Source organism: Pleurodeles waltl, chromosome 11, assembly GCF_031143425.1.
Source record: "Pleurodeles waltl isolate 20211129_DDA chromosome 11, aPleWal1.hap1.20221129, whole genome shotgun sequence".
NCBI lineage: Eukaryota > Metazoa > Chordata > Amphibia > Caudata > Salamandridae > Pleurodeles > Pleurodeles waltl.
The window spans coordinates 988,081,515-988,100,701 of NC_090450.1; the positions used below are offsets into that span (position 1 = coordinate 988,081,515).

General features: G+C 45.8%; 1 protein-coding gene across 2 annotated transcripts in view; it reads right to left on the reverse strand.

Moving 5' to 3' along the window:
- Positions 1 to 500: 500 nt before the first annotated feature.
- Positions 501 to 19,187, reverse strand: part of SEPTIN5 (septin 5) — a 256,211-nt gene continuing 237,524 nt past the window's right edge. For both annotated transcript variants that reach the window (XM_069215311.1, XM_069215312.1), the window contains 4 exons: positions 18,809 to 18,905; positions 12,261 to 12,396; positions 10,009 to 10,111; positions 501 to 4,217 (listed from right to left, as the gene is read on the reverse strand). In XM_069215311.1, coding sequence (XP_069071412.1) covers positions 4,161 to 4,217; positions 10,009 to 10,111; positions 12,261 to 12,396; positions 18,809 to 18,905 — 393 coding nt within the window. In that variant the 3' untranslated portion in view covers positions 501 to 4,160. The remainder of the gene's footprint in view (positions 4,218 to 10,008; positions 10,112 to 12,260; positions 12,397 to 18,808; positions 18,906 to 19,187) is intronic.

A 19,187-nucleotide genomic window follows, 5' to 3' on the forward strand; every position in this document is an offset into this window, starting at 1 on the left:
CCACTTAAGAGAGTTCCACTGACTCAGCCGTGACACACATGATTCCAATTTCAATTCCAATTTTCCTTGAAATAGGTAAGCACAGAAAAACTATTTTGGGGGCTGAATTGTGTAGATCCATAATTTTTTACCCTTCCCTTCCAAGCTTCCTTGGAAATCACTTTTCCTAAATTTCCTCTGCCTGATATATGTACCACAGGCTTCACTTTGTTGGTTCTAAACAAAAAAAGGAGGAACTAATGCATGTTAGATTCTTCGAAAATATTTTAAACTCTATGATCAACTAATGGTACCACGTATAGCGCCTTTTTAAAGCTCTTTTCTGGCTACCTTTGATGCACACTGGTGGAACTCTGATTGTGCTGTGTAAATTGATGATTTTAACTGAACAAATTCTCTTTTTTGCTGGTTTTTGTTACCACATTTAATCTCGAACCGTAAAGAGAACATAACTTCTGGAACAAACTAAGATTTACAGAACTTCAGCTGCGCCTTGTAACTTAAGTAATGCACAATTTTATTAGGTTGGCTGTGAATAATATGTTAGAAACATGGACGAACACAATATGTATTGTAAATGTCTCATAAAAAACCGGAATGTTGGAGCACTCATCGGCGATAGGGGGCGCTAGAATCAGACTCAAGGTGTGATCTGGCCTCTGTTTGACAGCAAGGCCCGATTTTTCTTGATTATGGGGGGCCTTGCCCAAGATAACAAGAGCGGACTTCACAAACAGAACACAACAGTCACACTGTCGCCTTTCACTGCTCTCAAGTGACTCTCAATGAAGTTTTTTTAAGTGGCAACCGGTGTAAACAAATAATCCCCCAATAATGACGTATTGCACAGTTCGAAGGGCATCCACGTAGGATCTCCATCCGTACAGGCCTCAAGAAGACCCCATGGTACACCTTTCTGCTTTGAGTAGGGGAGGGGCAGGTCTAGGGGTTCATTTTCAAGTGATGGGAGGGCAAACACGGGGCATCTTTTAAGACGGCTAGGGAGAGGCAGAAAAGTCAGTGCTTTTTGAAAGGGGGGGGGGCGCCAGGTATGCGGTGGGAGATGGGACTGGGGCTCTCAGTGTGCTGTGTCATGTTAGGAGGGGTGGGGAGAGTCACCTGCTAGGCTTTGAAGGGGGCAGAGCAGCAGGCATGCCTGGAGGGACAGGCGAACTGAGAGTTTTGTGTTTGGGAGTGCGGGACATCAGGTATGTCTTGTGATCACGGGAGGGCGGGGCACTGGATATGTTTTGTGATTGGAGAAGGGCAGGACACCAGGTATGTCTTGTGATCACAGGTGGGCAGGACACCAGGTATGTCTTGTGATCGGAGGAGGGCAGAACCCTGGATATGTTTTGTGATCGGAGGAGGGCAGGACACCAGGTATGTCTTGTGATCACAGGTGGGCAGGACACCAGGTATGTCTTGTGATCGGAGGAGGGCAGGACACCAGGTATGTTTATTGATCGGCGAAGGGCAGGACACCAGGTATGTCTTGTGATCACAGGTGGGCAGGACACTAGATATGTCTTGTGATTGGAGGAGGGCAGGACACCAGGTATGTTTATTGATCGGCGAAGGGCAGGACACCAGGTATGTCTTGTGATCACAGGTGGGCAGGACACCAGGTATGTCTTGTGATCACAGGTGGGCAGGACACCAGGTATGTCTTGTGATCACAGGTGGGCAGGACACCAGGTATGTCTTGTGATCGGAGGAGGGCAGGACACCAGGTATGTTTATTGATCGGCGAAGGGCAGGACACCAGGTATGTCTTGTGATCACAGGTGGGCAGGACACCAGGTATGTCTTGTGATCACAGGTGGGCAGGACACCAGGTATGTCTTGTGATCACAGGTGGGCAGGACACCAGGTATGTCTTGTGATCGGAGGAGGGCAGGACACCAGGTATGTTTATTGATCGGCGAAGGGCAGGACACCAGGTATGTCTTGTGATCACAGGTGGGCAGGACACTAGATATGTCTTGTGATTGGAGGAGGGCAGGACACTGGGTATGTTTTTGATCTGAGGATGTCAGGACACTAGGTATGTTTTGTGATCACAAGAGGGCAGGGCACCAACTAATGCTTTGGACTGTGCTAGGGCAGGAGAGTGACAGGTATGTATTGCAGCCAAAATCGCTATTTTGGAAATGCAAAACCAAGGTGACTATGGGCAAAAGGCCCCCGTGATGCACCCCAAAAATAGAGGTGCAAATATGAAGCACACATATGCCCTAGGGGCATGTGTGTGCTCTATTGCATTTTTTTAGAAAAAACATATTTGGGTGCTTTTTTTAAATGGCACATGGTGACAATCGACTTGGAGTAGATAGTAATTGCATTTGTTAAATGCCCAATTCGCATTTAGGAAATGCACTGTGGAACTGATTAAGAATCTCAAATAGGTAATCCCTATTTACAATTTCTTATTTAGAGGATCGCAAATTGTGATTTCTAATGGGTAGAAATCACAAATTGCGATTCCCTGAGGGCTTCCGACATCTGAAAAGCCCATTTAGCATTTCTTAATGGCCAAAAAATAGCCATTCGGACCGTTAAGAAATGCTAAATGGCTTTGTACATCTGACCGCGGGAGTATTGTGTGATCATAACAGAGCAGACCTCCAGATATATTTTGTTTCTGCAGTAGGGCAGAACTCCAGACATGCTTTGTAACTGTAGTAGGGCAGGCCCACTAGGTGATTTGGAATTTGTAGGGAGGGAGGTGGGGCAGGAGAATGACAAGCATGTTTTGAAATAGTTGCGGTGGTGCTTGGTGGAGGGCCAGGACCATTTTGAGGTGACAGGCAGAGTAAAAGGAACACTTGGGAATGTTGCTTAGTGGGGTGGGAAGGTTCAGACATCATCCAAAAAAATGGCTAAAGTACCCCCTAACTGGGCATAACCAAACCATGCCAAATGTCTTGTGTCTCACTCCAGTACCTGGCCTCCAACAATACCAGGCATGTGGTTGGGGAACTTTATCTCATGTATGCCATCTAAAAATCTCAAGCGGTTATAAATAAAGCCATGGAAAGGACGCAGCCAGAGAAATGTTCCATTTTAGAGACAGTCAGGTCCCCGGTCTCATGTCACCATAGAATGGAATCCACAACCCTTCGGGGAGAGGTTTGAGGCCTAGAAACAGTCAGGCCACGCCCCCGGCGGGGTGAGGTTTGAGGCGTAAAAAGTCAGGCCACGCCCCTTCGGGGAGAGGTTTGAGGCCTAGAAACAGTCAGGCCACGCCCCCTGCGGGGTGAGGTTTGAGCCGTAAAAAGTCAGGCCACGCCCCTTCGGGGAGAGGTTTGAGGCCTAGAAACAGTCAGGCCACTCCCCTTTGGGGAGAGGTTTGAGGCCTAAAAACAGCCAGGCGTCCATTACAAATGCCTCAGTGAAACCTATCTTGTGCGGGTGGCACAATTTCAAGCACATCAAAGTTTTCCGCAACCCTCAAGAGTTTTCCCCAGGTAAATATTGGCAGATAAAACTGGTGAAAGGACCATATAATGTATCAGGAAATGTGTATTTTGGTGCAAAAAGCCCCAACATCTTGATGCAACCCGCATTTCACTGGGGAAATCTCAATAGGAGCTATTTATTCACCTGCTGGTGCGGTAAAACTGCAGGAAATATAGCACCAAGACACTTGTAATTGGGCCAAACATCCCTAGACTAGCCAATGCGTGCCACAGGTGAGGCGAAGCAGGAATGAAAGAGTTCGGAAGAGTGTGGGCGGGGTCGGCGGAGGGTCACACCGGATGTAACTGCATAGGACTAGGAAGGCAGGCGGGGAATACTGAACGAGCACTGTGAACGACTAATGACGTGCAGGAAAACAAATCAAATCCAAAGTCAGTAAAAACAAGAACTTAAATAATGTACAATAAAGAATAAAAAAAAAAAAGAGTTTCTAGTACAAATGAAGGCGGAGGCGCAGAGCAAGAATCTTGGCAAAAACGAAACCAGCTCCCTGTAGGACTGCCATCTGACCGCTGCCGTCCGGGAAGGGGGTGCTCTCGCCACCGTGTAGAATAAATAAGGTGCCCTTGGGAAGGCGATGCCCATAAGTCTCTGTGCCATGTGCTGCCTGTGCTCCCAGCGGGCCTGGGTCGAAGGTAGAGGGTCCCCGGGTTCTGGGAGACCAAGGGGGTGGGTCCTCACTGTTCCTGCATCTGTAACTTCATCTTCTGCAGCATGTCCTGCATCCGCCGCAGCTACGGAAGAAGAGGAAGAAAGTCTGAGAGAGTGCCCAAAGTGAGGACAAAAAGGCGGGAAAAAGGTGTCATAGCTTGTGAGGGCTCAAGATCGAAAAAGTGAGGGAAATGAGAGAACATGATGAAGAAAGCAAGAAAAGAACTGACAAATGCTGGGACGGCAAGTGAGTGATATGGATTTAGCATTGAAAGGAAAATAGTGTGTGAGGGACCAAGGATGAAAAAAGCTATTGTGTAAGATTGTGTCAGGGAACTAAGATGGATGAGCAGGAAGGGGGTGTGGAGAATGGAGAAAGGAGCAGTGAATGATAAGCAAGAACAGGAAAAAACAACAAACATTTGGAATGCAATGGGGCTCACATTTGCTCGAGTTAGAGCTATTAGCGATGTAAACTCCTAACTGGACTTTTCTTGCCACATAAATTGAAAATTAAAAGTAAAACTGTTTCACATAAGCGAGCTAAGTCAAAGCACCACGGCTACCATGAGCATGTAGAGGCACACAAAAGGAAAAAGAAGTTCGCTCGCAGTCAAACTTATTGGCAAAGTGCAATTAGCCATGTAACAGGGCGATGACCAAGGCGGTAACACAACCTCCCCAAGGAGGGACAAATGTAAACCATTTACCAATGTCATCAAAGGATTTTTGAAGGGCAAGCCCACCAACGAGTGGTAGTGGCGGGCGTGGTTAAAAGCCCAGATACATACCAACACATCGGAAAGCAGCACTTGCGCGCTGCTATGCTCGACCTAAAAAGGTGAAAGCAAATGAGTGATAGAGGAGGAAGAATGTATAAAGGATGTGACTTTTTAAGCGAGGTTAAAAAAGAGGCAAAGGACTGTGAGTGTGTGGGAGAATAAAGACAAACAAGCATTAGCAAAGTCAATAGGTCTCACCTTTGTTCAGCATGGCCAGGAGTTAAAAAAAATAAACATTGAAAAAGGCGCAATGACACAACCCGCTAAGCATGCACAAGCATCACCAGGCCTGTGTGCCTATGAAAGATGTAGGCACCTTTTCTAATTTACCAATTTAATTTACCAATATATAAATTTAACTGAATAACACAGGAGCACTTTTTTATTTTTTGTAAGGCAGAGGGGCTAGCAGCAATTTGATACCTGGCCTTGGTGAAAAAAATAAATACAGAAATGTATTTTAAAAACAGGACTAGGCGGGTGGGAAGTAGCAAACAGGGTGGGATGCAGCATGGAGTGTGTTGGAAGGAAGCAACACACAAGTGAAAAACAACACTGTGGGCACGGGAAGATGCACACCAGGGAAAAATCAACTTAAACCATGTGAGAGTTTGGCCAGGGAAATAAGCACAAGACAGAACGTACAGCACATGAGGGAAAGAGCAGCATGAGGGGCAGGTAATTGCAGGGGGCAGAAGCACAAGACGTAAAGAGCTGGAAAGCACAAATACTCTCATGCAGTGCTAAGTCAAAAAGAAAAAAGTAGTTCAGTAAAAGTGAACAGTGGAAGGACAGAAGCCAATCAGAGAGATGGTAAAGAGGCTGAGCTCCAGGGGAGGGAAAAACACAAGCTGGGACAAGGAGAGACATCGAATAAGCAGCACACATAGTTGAGTGGCATTATACCCAACCAATGGTAAGCAATGGGCGGGATGCAGGTCCCTAAAAGTTCTTGATAAGCCCACAATACGTCTTTTGCAAACCAGATAGTTTGGGTTGTCTCGTGACTCCACCTAAAAAGCTGGGAAAGGGTGTGAGACTATGTGAAGGAGGAAGCAGGAAAGAGTGAAACAGGTGAGAGAGTATATGATTCAGATAACTAAAAAGAGTTGAAAAAAGTGTCAGAATGTCTGAGGGAGCAAGAAGGCAAGAACATCAAAAGTGCGGGACTGAGTGATAAAGACAGCGGGTGAAAATGGCTGAAGGATGAGAAAACACTTCTAGACTTCGGGCCTGATTCAGTTTGGTAGGGGGGTTACTGCGTCACTAATATGATGGATATCCTGTCTGCCAAATTACGAATTCCATACGCTATAACGGAATTGTAATACGGCAAACGGGATATCGTTCATATTGGAGTAAGCCCCTCCCCCAAACTCGAAATCAGGCCCTTTGTCCTGGACGCTGAGTTGTACCGGTGGCTGGCAGTGTGGGAAAGAGTACATTAGACCTTCAAACTTTAGGCAGATTTTGGGGAAGGGAAGTCTTCGAATGCGAAAATGCTTTCCCGCTACAGGAAGAAACCTTCAATGTAGAATTTCAGGTTTTCTGGCTGTACAAATATGATGGCTGCAAATGAGAACCGTAAAATTCATTGCATTATGCCTGGTAGGTTCAATGAAGTCAGAAAACTCTGCAACACCTGTGGGGAATTTTGACTGTTTTTTAACAGACACTTAGGGCAGTGGTTCCCAACCTGTGGTCCGGGGACCCCTGGGGGTCCGCAAAGCCTTCTCAGAGGGTCCGGGAGAGGCTAGAAAATGACAAAATATTAAAATATATTGACAAATTAGGTCCCCAGCTTCCAGTAATGACTCAGGCGGGGGTCCCTGGATTTCCATGATGATTCAGTGGGGGTCCCTGGGTTCCATAAATGTTAAAGTGGGGGTCCACAGAAATCAAAAGGTTGAGAACCACTGACTTAGGGGATCAATCGGACGCATAAGTAAGAACTAAAGCAGATGTAAACAGCATTTGTACCCATTTTAGCAATGCTCTCACTACAAACGCACTCAGGGCCTGAATCGCAAAGGTAAACATACTTTTGTGTAACTTTACAATTTTTTGCAATTCACAACGGAATTTTACAAGTAGTATTTTCACGACTGCCTATCTTTTAAGTGTAGAGTCTCCACCACGAGTGCAGGTACTCAGCAGTCATAAAGACGCGACTTGTAAAATTCCTTTGTGATTTGCAAAAATTGTAAACTTACAAAAAAGTGTAAGTTTACATTTGTGAATCAGGCCTTGAGTGTATGCTTTGTATATTAGGTGAATATGGCACCGGCTCATCCCTTGGAATTAAGAAATATTCTAAGATGTTTTATCAAATTAATCTATCCATTATTACTCCTTTCCCTTTAATGCTGTTAAATTTTAAATTAGTTGTAAGCACTTAATTTACATATAACGTGTCACCCACTCTTTAGCACATAGCCCTCTCGGCCTATACAGTTACTGATGTTGTATATTTAGAGCTAGTCCTTTTTATCTTTTCAAAGTTATGAATAAAATTATACTTCCCAAAATAACGTTTTCTTTGGAGACCTTAACAGAAGTTGTATATATTGGTAAGATCAAAGCTACGAATAGGTTAAACTCTTATCTAAAAAAATAATTAGAAAACTGAACTTAGTGCAAATTACACTTGCTACAGTTTTTGCACAAGCACTCTTTTGTGCTGAAAACACACAAAGGTGATGCAAAAACTATTTCCTCACATTATCTCTTGTTACTTACTACCAAGTCCATCATCTGGCAAAAAGATATGAATGATAACTTGAGCTGATGTTATTTGCACCTGTTGTTATCTTATCAGAGGCATGATTTAGATCGCGCCAGATGGAATACTCCGATATCCCGTCCACCATATTACCATCTCCATAGGAAATAATGGGATTGTAATAAGGTGGACGGGATATCTGTCACGTTTGTAACAGAGTATTTTCCTCTGCCAAGATCAGACCCGTAGTGGCCTGAATAGGGCTGTAGAGAGCAAAGCTCAAACAGAAGCAAGATGGCAGCCCTTACTCTGTCCTACAACAAACAGAAGCAAGATGGCAGCCCTTACTCGGTCCTACAACAAACAGAAGCAAGATGGCAGCCCTTACTCGGTCCTACAACAAACAGAAGCAAGATGGCAGCCCTTACTCGGTCCTACAACAAACAGAAGCAAGATGGCAGCCCTCGCTCTGTCCCACAACAAACAGAAGCAAGATGGCAGCCCTCGCTCTGTCCTACAACAAACAGAAGCAAGATGGCAGCCCTCGCTCTGTCCTACAACAAACAGAAGCAAGATGGCAGCCCTTACTCGGTCCTACAACAAACAGAAGCAAGATGGCAGCCCTCGCTCTGTCCTACAACAAACAGAAGCAAGATGGCAGCCCTCGCTCTGTCCTACAACAAACAGAAGCAAGATGGCAGCCCTCGCTCTGTCCTACAACAAACAGAAGCAAGATGGCAGCCCTTACTCGGTCCTAAAAGAAACCGAAGCAAGATGGCAGCCCTCGCTCTGTCCTACAAGAAACCGAAGCAAGATGGCAGCCCTCGCTCTGTCCTACAAGAAACAGAAGCAAGATGGCAGCCCTCGCTCTGTCCCACAACAAACAGAAGCAAGATGGCAGCCCTCGCTCTGTCCTACAACTCTGTTTATTCTACGTGTGAAAGAGCTGTGAGCGGACTCTCTTACACTGAATGGAGCAGTTCGGAACCGGAGGTGTATCTTTAGAGTCGAGGGGTGCACAGGGGCATAGCTTCAGGGGGCTCTGTGGGGCGTTACACCCCCCTAACACATGAATTTTCTGATAAATAGTTGGGTACAGATGCTTTCAGTTGGGTATGGTGAGATGTCTGCCGGATTTCACTGGGAATTTTTATAAACATTCAGGCAAAAACGCGCACACGTTCTCTCCCTCTCAGTTTTTAAAGTCGTCAAAAATATTCGTAATTTTTACAAAATATTGTTTTCCTTCACTTAGGCCCATATTTATACTTTTTGACGCTAAACTGCGCTAACGCAGTTTAGCGTAAAAAAATTTTGCGCCGTCTAACGCCATTCTGAAGCGCCATGCGGGCGCCGTATTTATGGAATGGCGTTAGCCGGCGCAAGCGGACCGGCGCTGCCTGGTGTGCGTGGAAAAAAACCACGTACACCAGACAGCGCCGGCGTAGGGGGAAAATGGCGTATGGGCGTCTTAAAATGGGGCAAGTCAGGTTACGTCGAAAAAATCGTCGTAACCCGACTTGCGCCATTTTTTTTCGACGCCCATCCCCCATCAACATGACTCCTATCATTGTAAAGATAGGAGTCATGCCCCCTTGCCCAATGGCCATGCCCAGGGGACTTATGTCCCCTGGGCATGGTCATTGGGCATAGTGGCATGTAGGGGGGCACAAATCAGGCCCCCCTATGCCACCCAAAAAAAAAAAAAATTATATACAAAATAATACTTACCTGAACTTACCGGAATGTCCCTGGGGTGGGTCCCTCCATCCTTGGGTGTCCTCCTGGGGTGGGCAGGGGTGGCAGGGGGGGTCCCTGGGGGCAGGGGAGGGCACTGTGGGCTCATTTTGAGCCCACTTGTCCCTTAACGCCATCCCTGACCCAGGCGTTAAAAAGCGGCGCAAATGCGCCGTTTTTGGCCACGCCCACTCCCGGGCGTCATTTTTGCCCGGGAGTATAAATACCACGTAAAGGCCTGGGAGTCATTTTTTAAGACGGGAACGCCTCCCTTGCATCTCATTAACGCAAGGAAGGGGTTCACGCTAAAAAATGACGCACACTCCGGGCACTTTGGCGCCCGAAGCGTCTAACGCCATAGTATAAATATGGCGTTAGTTGGCGTTGGTTTTGCGTCGAATTTGCGTCGAAAAAAACGACGCAAATTCGGCGCAAACGGAGTATAAATACGGGCCTTAGTACCCTTACCAAGCTGCATTTCTCTCTCTTTTCACTGCCGCTCAGACCCCTCCCATGCACCCTGCTTGTCATACAATGAAATTAAACATTCAATGCCCCCCCAATCTTACTGCCCAAGCTACGCAACTGGGGGTGCATGCACTGGCCCCGGAGGGCCCCCAGAGGCTCACATACCTCTTCATCCTTCATCTTGATCAGCTTCTCCGTTTCACCGTCCGGGGTGGGCAGGGGCAGCATGGGCAGTGGGCTCTCTATCCGGTTGTCCTGAGTAAGTTTACTGTAAACGGAAAGAAACAATCATTGGCAAAACCAAGAGGTCAGACCTTAGCAAGCTGATGGTGATTTACTTTCATTTTTTATTAGAAGCATATGTCACACAAAGGCATGCAGTCCTTCTCCTGAGTGAATCACGCATAAAGACGCTCAGCTGTACTCCTGGAACATTCACTCACAGAGGAGTACGGACATACTCCTGGACCAGTTACTCACATAGCTATACAAAAGTCCTTGTGGAACAGTCACTCAAACACATACCGCCTTTGTCCTGAAAGAGCCAATCATAAAGACGCACAGCTGTACTCCTGAAACATTCACTCACAGAGGAGTACAGACATACTCCCGGCCCTGTCACTGACATACCTGTACAGTAGTCCGTGTGGGCCATTCACTCACAGAGATATAAAGCCGTACAGCTAGACTAGTGCCTCACAGAGGTGTATAGCTTTATTCATGGAAAAGTCACTCACAAAAGTGACCAGCTTTACTCCTGGACTACTCAATCAGAGAGGCGTACAGTTGTACTCATGGTATAGTCATTCATAGAAGTGTACAGTAACACTCCTGGACCAGCTACTACCACAGGTGTACAGGCATCCTCCATATCCTGTCACTCAGAAAGGAGTACATTCGCACTGCTGAAACATTACCTCATAGAGGCCTACAGCTGTACTCCTGAACCAGTCACTCACAGAGATGTACAGTCATACTCCTGCCTGTTAGAGATGTACACTTCGGCCAGTCACTCACAGGCAGTTGGAGCTGTACTCCTGGCCCAGTCACTCACAGACATGTAAAGCCATACTCCTGGCCCAGTCACTCACAGAGTGTTAGAGCTGTACTCCTGGCCCAGTCACTCACAGGCTGTTAGAGCTGTACTTCTGCCCAAACTCTCACACAGATGTACAGCCGTACTCCTGGCATAGTCACTCACAGAGTGTTAGAGCTGTACTCCTAAACCAATCACTCCCAGATATGTACAGCCATACTCCTGTCCCAGACACTCACAGAGTGTTAGAGCTGTACCCGTCAGCCAGTCACTCAAAGGCAGTTGGAGCTGTATTCCTGGCCAAGTCACTCACAGACATGCAAAGCCATACTTCTGGCCCAGTCACTCACAGAGTGTTAGAGCTGTACTCCTGGCCCAGTCACTCACAAGTACGTACATTTGTACTCCTGGCCTAGTCCCTCACAGAGTGGTAGAGCTGTACTCCTGGCACAGTCACTCACAGAGTGTTAAAGCTGTTCTCCTGGCCCCGTCACTCACAGAGCGTTAGAGCTGTACTCTTGGCCCAGTTACTCACAGAGTTTCAGAGCTGTACTTCTGGCCCTGTCATTTACAGAAATGTACAGCCATACTCCGGGCCCAGTTGCTCACAGAGTGTTAGAGCTGTACTCCTGGCCCAGTCACTCACAAGTATGTACAGTTGTACTCCTGGCCTAGTCACTCACAGAGAGTTAGAGCTGTACTCCTGGCACAGTCGCTCACAGAGTGTTAGAGCTGCACTCCTTGCCCAGTCGCTCACAGAGTGTTAGAGCTGTACTCCTCGACCACTCACTCACACAGGTATACCACCGTACTACATGCGAGTCACTCACAGAGACATACGGCCACACGCCTGGACCACTCCCTCCCAGAATGGTACAACCACACCCTTTATATATTCTCTCACAGAGGTAAACCATCACACCCCTTGAGCAATCACAGGCTGATATATAGGAGGCAGGGCCATGGTAAGCCCAGGCTCAGAGGTTCAGCCTCTGACTCTGTGACATGGGGCTTGGAGGATATAAGAACCAAGTTGGAATTGACCTTTCTCTCCCCCTTGAGACACTCTGGTGATCCCTGACTCTGTGAGAACGTCTAAGCTGGAGGGTGGGGCAGGTTCCAGAGCCCCATGAAGGTCAGTGTATGACCTTGCACCCTGCAAGGCTGACATTGGACAGTCCAGTCCTGCCACGTTTCCCAGGTCCGTGCGTGATGTGTTGCTCCAGTCCAGGTTTTTTCTTTGAATTCTGGGACTTTTAGTCTTGTTTATTCCATTATAAAACAGGACTACGAGTCCCAGAATTGAAAGAAAGAGACTTGGACTACATCACGCATGGACCTATGGTGGTCCAGTGCCTCATATAGGTATCTAGAGCCCTACCTGGTCATCTGCTGAATGCACTGGGCCCGGTAGTTCTCATAGTGCACGTCACAGGTGACGTCCTTCAGGTCATGCATGTGCGTCCGGATCAGCATGTTCCGCAGCTTAACGAAGTCGCAGTGTGCCTGGTTCTCCACTGCAGAAAGAGGGGGGACGAGGTTAAGGATCAGATATCAATGCCATAGAAAAGCCCCTTACATCCACAAACCACAACTGCAAATAGCAACTCTTTCATATTAATGTTTTATTTATTTATGCGTTTTTATATAGCGCAGACATTGCCCAGGGGTGTCAAAGCACTTTACAATAGAACGTTATATGAGAACAATTTTGAGAAACATAGGGGCATATTTATGAAAAGTGGAGCTGCACCTAGCACCCCCTAACGCCGCCATGCGTGCACAGTATTTAATATACGGCATGCCATGGCGGTAGTTAGGGAAATAGCATTAGAATGTTTGACCCTAATTTTGAGCTTTTCGGGATTAGCACCAAAAATATTGACGCTAATCCTGCAAAGCCCATTGAGGCCCATTATGAACAATGATATGCCTCCTTTTAAAGCCTGCTCTGAGCAGGCATTAAAAGTGCAGAAAAAAATGATGCAAAGGAATCTTTTAGATTTCTTATGCCATTATTTCAGCCCCCCTAATGGAGGAACGCCTCCTTTGCATACATTATGCATGGCGCAGGCATAATGTAGCGCAAAGGGTTACAAAGTGGTGCAATGCATGATTTGCAGCACTTTGTAAATCTGGTGCAGCGTTTTTGGCCTTCTAACGCCACATTAGTGTAAAAAAAAATTACACTAATGTGTTGTTAGAATAACGCTAAGCCCTCTTAAATCTGAGCCATGGTATGTGGCAGTGCAAATATCTACAATTGCTCATGGTGAGAATTACGTATTTACAAATTACATAATCAAATCAAACTAAACAATGTAAAGGATAAAACGATTAGGGTAAATTTACAGAGTTCCATATATACAGAGTTGGAGCTATAGGTCATTATAGCTCTCAAGGGTGTCATGCAACAGACAAGGTCAAGCTATATAATGTGAGGGCATATGCCGGGTGGGGAGCATTGGCCAGGAGTGCTGTAAACACTCCCTCAGAATGTCTTCTGACGTAGACCCAACCCTCCTCACGGCATCACTGGATGGCGTTGAAACAATGCCTCGAAGGGCAAAACCTCAAGCCCTTCTGATCATCATGGACATATGTGCCGACCGCCCCTCCAAGCCTATTCGCTAAAATATGGGTATAGATTTTATATTGTGAATTCAGTAATTAAATAGGTCTATAGGACTCGCATTGAGCCGGATATTTATTGGGTTTCAAAATTAAACTAATAATAGCCTTGTTCCATGATTTCAGCATCACTAAACCCTCAGAGAAAACTTCATTGAATAATTCCAACATGACTGGGGCCAATTAATCTGTGAGTGTTTTGTACAATTCATTGGGTAAGCTATCAGGACCAGGTGTTTTCCCCTTTTTTAATCTTTTTATGGCTTCATGTAGCTCTTCAATGTTTATCCTTACTTCCAACTCATGCCTTAATGTTCCATCTAGCCCAGGGAGAAGAATTTCACCCAGAAAGCCCCATATCTGGTCCCCTGTGGCCTCTGAATCCTCTGTATATAATTTCCAAAAAAAGGAGATAAAAGCATCTTCTATCTCAGCTTCCCCTGTGGAGTGACAGCCTGTATCTTAATATTTAATGGAAGTAATGCTATTTCTTGCCTGTTCTACTTTTGTCTTCCATGGCAAAAGCTTGCTACACCCTTCCCCATGCTCATAAAGCACAAACCTGCTACTTTCCCATCTTCTTCTATTCTTAGCTTCTAAAAAAGCCTCAAGGTCTGCCCTGTCCCTCTTCATCTGACTGTCCAAAGTAATTGATTGGTGTTTATCCAAGGACGTGTGGGCCTTGCGTTGCATCTCTTGTATAGCCAGCTCGAACTCTCGTATCTGTTTCTTCCCTTCTTTGTGTCTATAGGCAGCTATGTTAATTAACCTCCCTCTTATATAGGCTTTAAAGGAATCCCAGACCACCTGTAGAGTGGCGGACCCATAGTTTATAGCAAAAAATTCTTTAGTGTCCTGCTTTAAGCCCTCGATAATCAGTTCATCCAAAAACAAGACCCGGTTTACCGTCCACCTAGGGTGAGTGATTGGTTTATCAAGATTAAGATGGAGTTTCCCCACTGAGTGATCGAATAAGTGCTCTGGAACGTGCCCAACATACTTAACTTTCCCGCACAAACTTCTGTGCACTAAAAAGAAGTCAATCCTGGAAAGATGACCATATTTCTTATTGTAAAAGGTAAATCTTGGACCAATGCCACCCTTCCAACACCAAATGTCTACCAGGCCTAGGTCTTCCATCGCCTGTTTCACCCAGGTTCTTGATCTAGGTGAGTTCACAGTGCCTCTAGCAGTGGACTTATCCAAAACTGGATCCAAAAGGATATTGAAGTCACCCACTAACAGGACTGGGTGCTTTGAACTTAATATTTGATTATACAAGGCTTGAAAGGGAGCCAGATCGTCTGTGTTGGGACCATAGTAACCTGCTATTGTGAACCAGGATCCGTACACTTCAACAATCAACCATCGGCCTTTAGAATCAACGGTGAGATTGCCCAGGGTTACCCTTATAGATGTTTTTAAAAAGATTGCAATTCCTTTAACCACACAGGATCGAGTAGTACTCACACATTGATCTACCCATCTTATATGCTTTAAAATGTCTCCCCACTCCTCCTGTAATAAATGCGTCTCCTGGAGGATGATCGCCTCTTCGTCTACCACTCTTAAAAACTCGAGAATCTTCCGCCTTCGTCCCTTGACCCTAAGGCCATTTACATTCCAAGATAAAACCTTCAGCTGGGCAAACTTATTTCTAGTCATTGCAGGAAAGGGGTCATTCCAACCTAACCCAGGTACAATCTGTTCTTCAGTGTTAGACTCCATGAGGACTAATTTTTTTATTTTTTCCCCACAAGTTCGCACACCCTGTGATAACTACACTAACGCTGCATGGGAACTCCTCAAAACACAGACAGCCTAGTACACTGTACATTTGCAATATCAGGAAAACAGAGGGCCATATTTGCAAGAAAGTGGTCCATCGGTCCCTATGCGCCACTTTTCTTGCATCACCGCTGCCCCACCTACCGACACCACGGTTGCACTGTATTTACAATTTGGTGCAGCATGGCTCTCATTAGGGCAATAGCGTAAAAAATTTTGACGCTACTGTGGCGCTTTGCTGCACAACTGTCAACAATGTTGACACTAGTGCAGCAAAGCACAGGGAGGCCCATTGATTAAAATGAGTGCGTCATTTTAATGCCTGCTCTGAGCAGACGTTAAAAATTACGGAAAAAATGGCGCAGTGAAATGCTGTAAATTTCACTGGACCATTTTACTCGCCGCATGGGAACGCCCCCCTTGCATACATAATACCTGACGTAGACATATTGTGACACAAAGGGCTGCAAAGTGGCGCAATGCAAGCATTGCGCCACTTGGTAAATATGCTGCGGGGTATAAGCTACCTTAGCGCTGCCTTAGCATAACAAAAACTATGCTTTGGCAGCACAAGGTGGCGCTAGGGGCTTGTAAATGTGCACCAGGGTATCCTGAGCTGCGGTTCCGTTATACCTCACTGGTGGAACTCAAGGCTCTTGTTTGTAAATGTTCTGCTCTTACTGTTACACGACTACACCATTTTAAATGAACATCCCTTGTTTCTTTCTCTCGTGTGATAAAACAGGAACGAACGTGATGTCTGTTTTGGAAGCATAATTCAAAAACGTCAATTCGCTGAAACAGTATAGGAAGCCGAAGTGACAACAAGCATAGCTGCCAAGTTTCCCAGGTCCATGCGTGATGTGATGGTCCAGGCCACGTTTTTTCCTTTGAATTCTTGGACTTGAAGTCATGCTTTGTAATGGCATAAACAAGACTACAAGTCCCAGAATTCCAATAGAAATCCTGGACTAGAGCAGCACATCATGCGTGGACCTGGGAAACTTGGCAGGGCTGCATCAGGCACTTTTTGACCTCTGACGTCATCACAGGGTTGATCGAATGTGCCATCCTTAACCCCTCAAAAGTGTACTATTTGCTGCTGAGGGGCTGTGGGAACAGCAAAGCATGGAAAATGGGCCTTAAAAGCCCTCTTTACTTACTGTTCTTGCATTGCCGTGACCCCTAACACCAGGGCCACAAAGACAAAGAACCAGCCGTTACTAAAATAGCGCCCTGGGCGTGGACGGAGAGAAATGTGACGCCCTTGCTGATGGTGGTTTATTAAATGAGGCAGGAGGGGTGAAGTTTCTATTCACTGATCAGTAACTGGATGAGCAGTGACTGGTCCCTGGACACAAACATCCCTGGACACAAACATCCCTGGACACAAACATCCCTGGACACAAACATCCCTGGACCGCCCATAGCTTAGCTGCCTCATCAGATGATGGGTTTGTTGATGTGTGTCAGCAGGGGTCAGAGGGCGAAGGCAGGGCAAGGAAGGGGGCTAAAGGGTTTTTTAAAAAGATCGCCCCATTATGATAATGAAGGACTAAAACCACTTTAAACTGGCAAATCAGACAGAAACGGACAGTCAGGGTCAAGGACAAGGCTGGTGTAAGATGAGCAGGGCACTGATGATGGCATAACCTTAATGCACACAGCTCCGTGCACCCCTCAGGATACTGGCGCCCTGGGCCTGGGCACAGCTCGCCCATGCTAAAGACCAGCCCTGCAAGGACAGTACCCACGGTTACAAAGGGCAAGCCAAAGGGACCCCAGTGACGTCTAGGAAGGGGTTAGGAAGGAGAGGGCACAACAGAGATACCTTTCTGCAGCATAATACGCCCAATTCCGAAAAGAACTCAGAAAAAACACAAATTTAAGTAGTGTGTCAGACTCATTTTTTTTTGCTTTGTCAGCAACATAAATTATTCAACGTGTTCTATAGAATGCTTCCTTGTCTCAATTTCTCCATCATTAATTTCGTTTCAAAGATATTGTTTAAAACATGCATAATAATGAATAATTTTGCAGTGACTACCTCACTTCATATCACTATGGATTCTGTTTCCCTTTTTGAAGTTTTCATATAACAATCGTTGCTATCGGGTGCATTAGTCTAATTAGGTCACTGGAAATAAACCAATACTACAACACCCAGAATGCATTAGTTTGTCACATGAAGACCTAGAAATGGAAACAGTGTCTATGATAGCATGGATTTAAGTACGGCACCCTACACACAGCATGGGAACCGAAATATAAACAGAGTGTCTCGTAAACAATCACCAATTGTATTCTAGGCTGGGGCCTGTTGTTTGGTAGTCCTCCATCTTCAAGCTAGGTTTGCTCTGGGTAAATACCACTATATACATACATGCATACACACATACATAGGTACATCCTGTAGAGCAACAGTATAACAAAGGCTTTGCAAGACTGAAATCTACCTGCCCTGGAGCAGAGTTACTGCTGATGTAGACAGCAGAGACAGCAATCGACCGCCATCCATGAGAACCCGCTTTGAAAATACAGCAACCACATGTTTAAGACCACTTTAACACATCCTCCTACTGCCATTGGGCATACTTTTTGTCATCTATTTCGTCTGGATACTACTTGCCAACAATATATTTTTAGCCTTGAGAAAGTCAATATGACGAAACACGTGTCAGCTGTTTTTGGATGTACCATTGCCTACCAGGAATAAACTTCGATCAATTACATTAACATGTTTGGACTTTGAATTTTCTTCTCCACTTGGATGATCACTTTTGGACTACATTGGTGTGCCCTGGTTTACACTGACATCATACTCTAAGGTTAAGTCACACTTGACGTTAGGTACTAGTTGCACAGCAGTTCTCCGACTGCCCAGCTACGGATATTGAACCAGTGATCAAACCGTGGCTTCCTTCAGCCTCGCAGGAATGGGTGCGCTCTGAGCCTTTTAAAGTTTGTGTAGTTTCTGCTCAGGTTGCCAACCTTGACTGCTCTTTCATTTTTTCTCAGTGGGGTGTATTTGTTCAGCAGTAGGCAGTATCCTTGCCTTTAAACAAATACAGTAAGCAAACAAACACATAAATAAAAATTACAACGGGGCACAGCTGCTGCTTATGTCACCAATTCCTATTGTGGCCCTTTTTACTCAAACCACAGCATCTCTGCCTAGCTCATGTCTCCCTTTGGATTTCTGGGCCCTCTATGATTGCTAGATCCATCTCTCACATACCCTCACCCACAACACCACTATGTGTGGTGCGTCATAGCACTAAAAACCACACCTCGCTGGTCATCACGTATGGCATGAAAACATTCCCACTTACGCTCAAAACAAAAACAACAGCCTTCCAACCACACACCCTACACGGTGTAGCATGGTATCCGTGTGGGCAAGTGCTTCAACGCCGATGTAGGGCCAGCTAGCGCTACACAAATGCAACAATACAATACAGTGCAACACCTGTGCTCGACACTGAGGTTGGAGCAAATAGAATGTCTTACCTTCCACAATACCCCAAGGGTAAAGTCGGCCTCGTACCCTCTGCCCTTTGGCCTCTACCACAGTGTTACTGCCGATGACTGCAAAGGGAGCACTTTCCTGCAATGGTAAAAAAGGGGCAGTCATGAAGCCCCGAAAAATTTTACATTGGCGACTGTCAGCCTTTTACACACTCCTATTCGATGGCGCGTGCTGGTGATATCAAAGCAGGCTCTCATCTGTGTGCGTCTGTGTAAAATTAATCCGGAAATTGTATTGAAAACAATAAATTGTGATGCTTTATTCCTTTAAAATAGACCCTAACTTGGACATTTGCAACAAATGCATGTGTTTTAAATGTATTTTTCTTGATATTTTTTTTAGGGGTATTTTGTTGTGGTT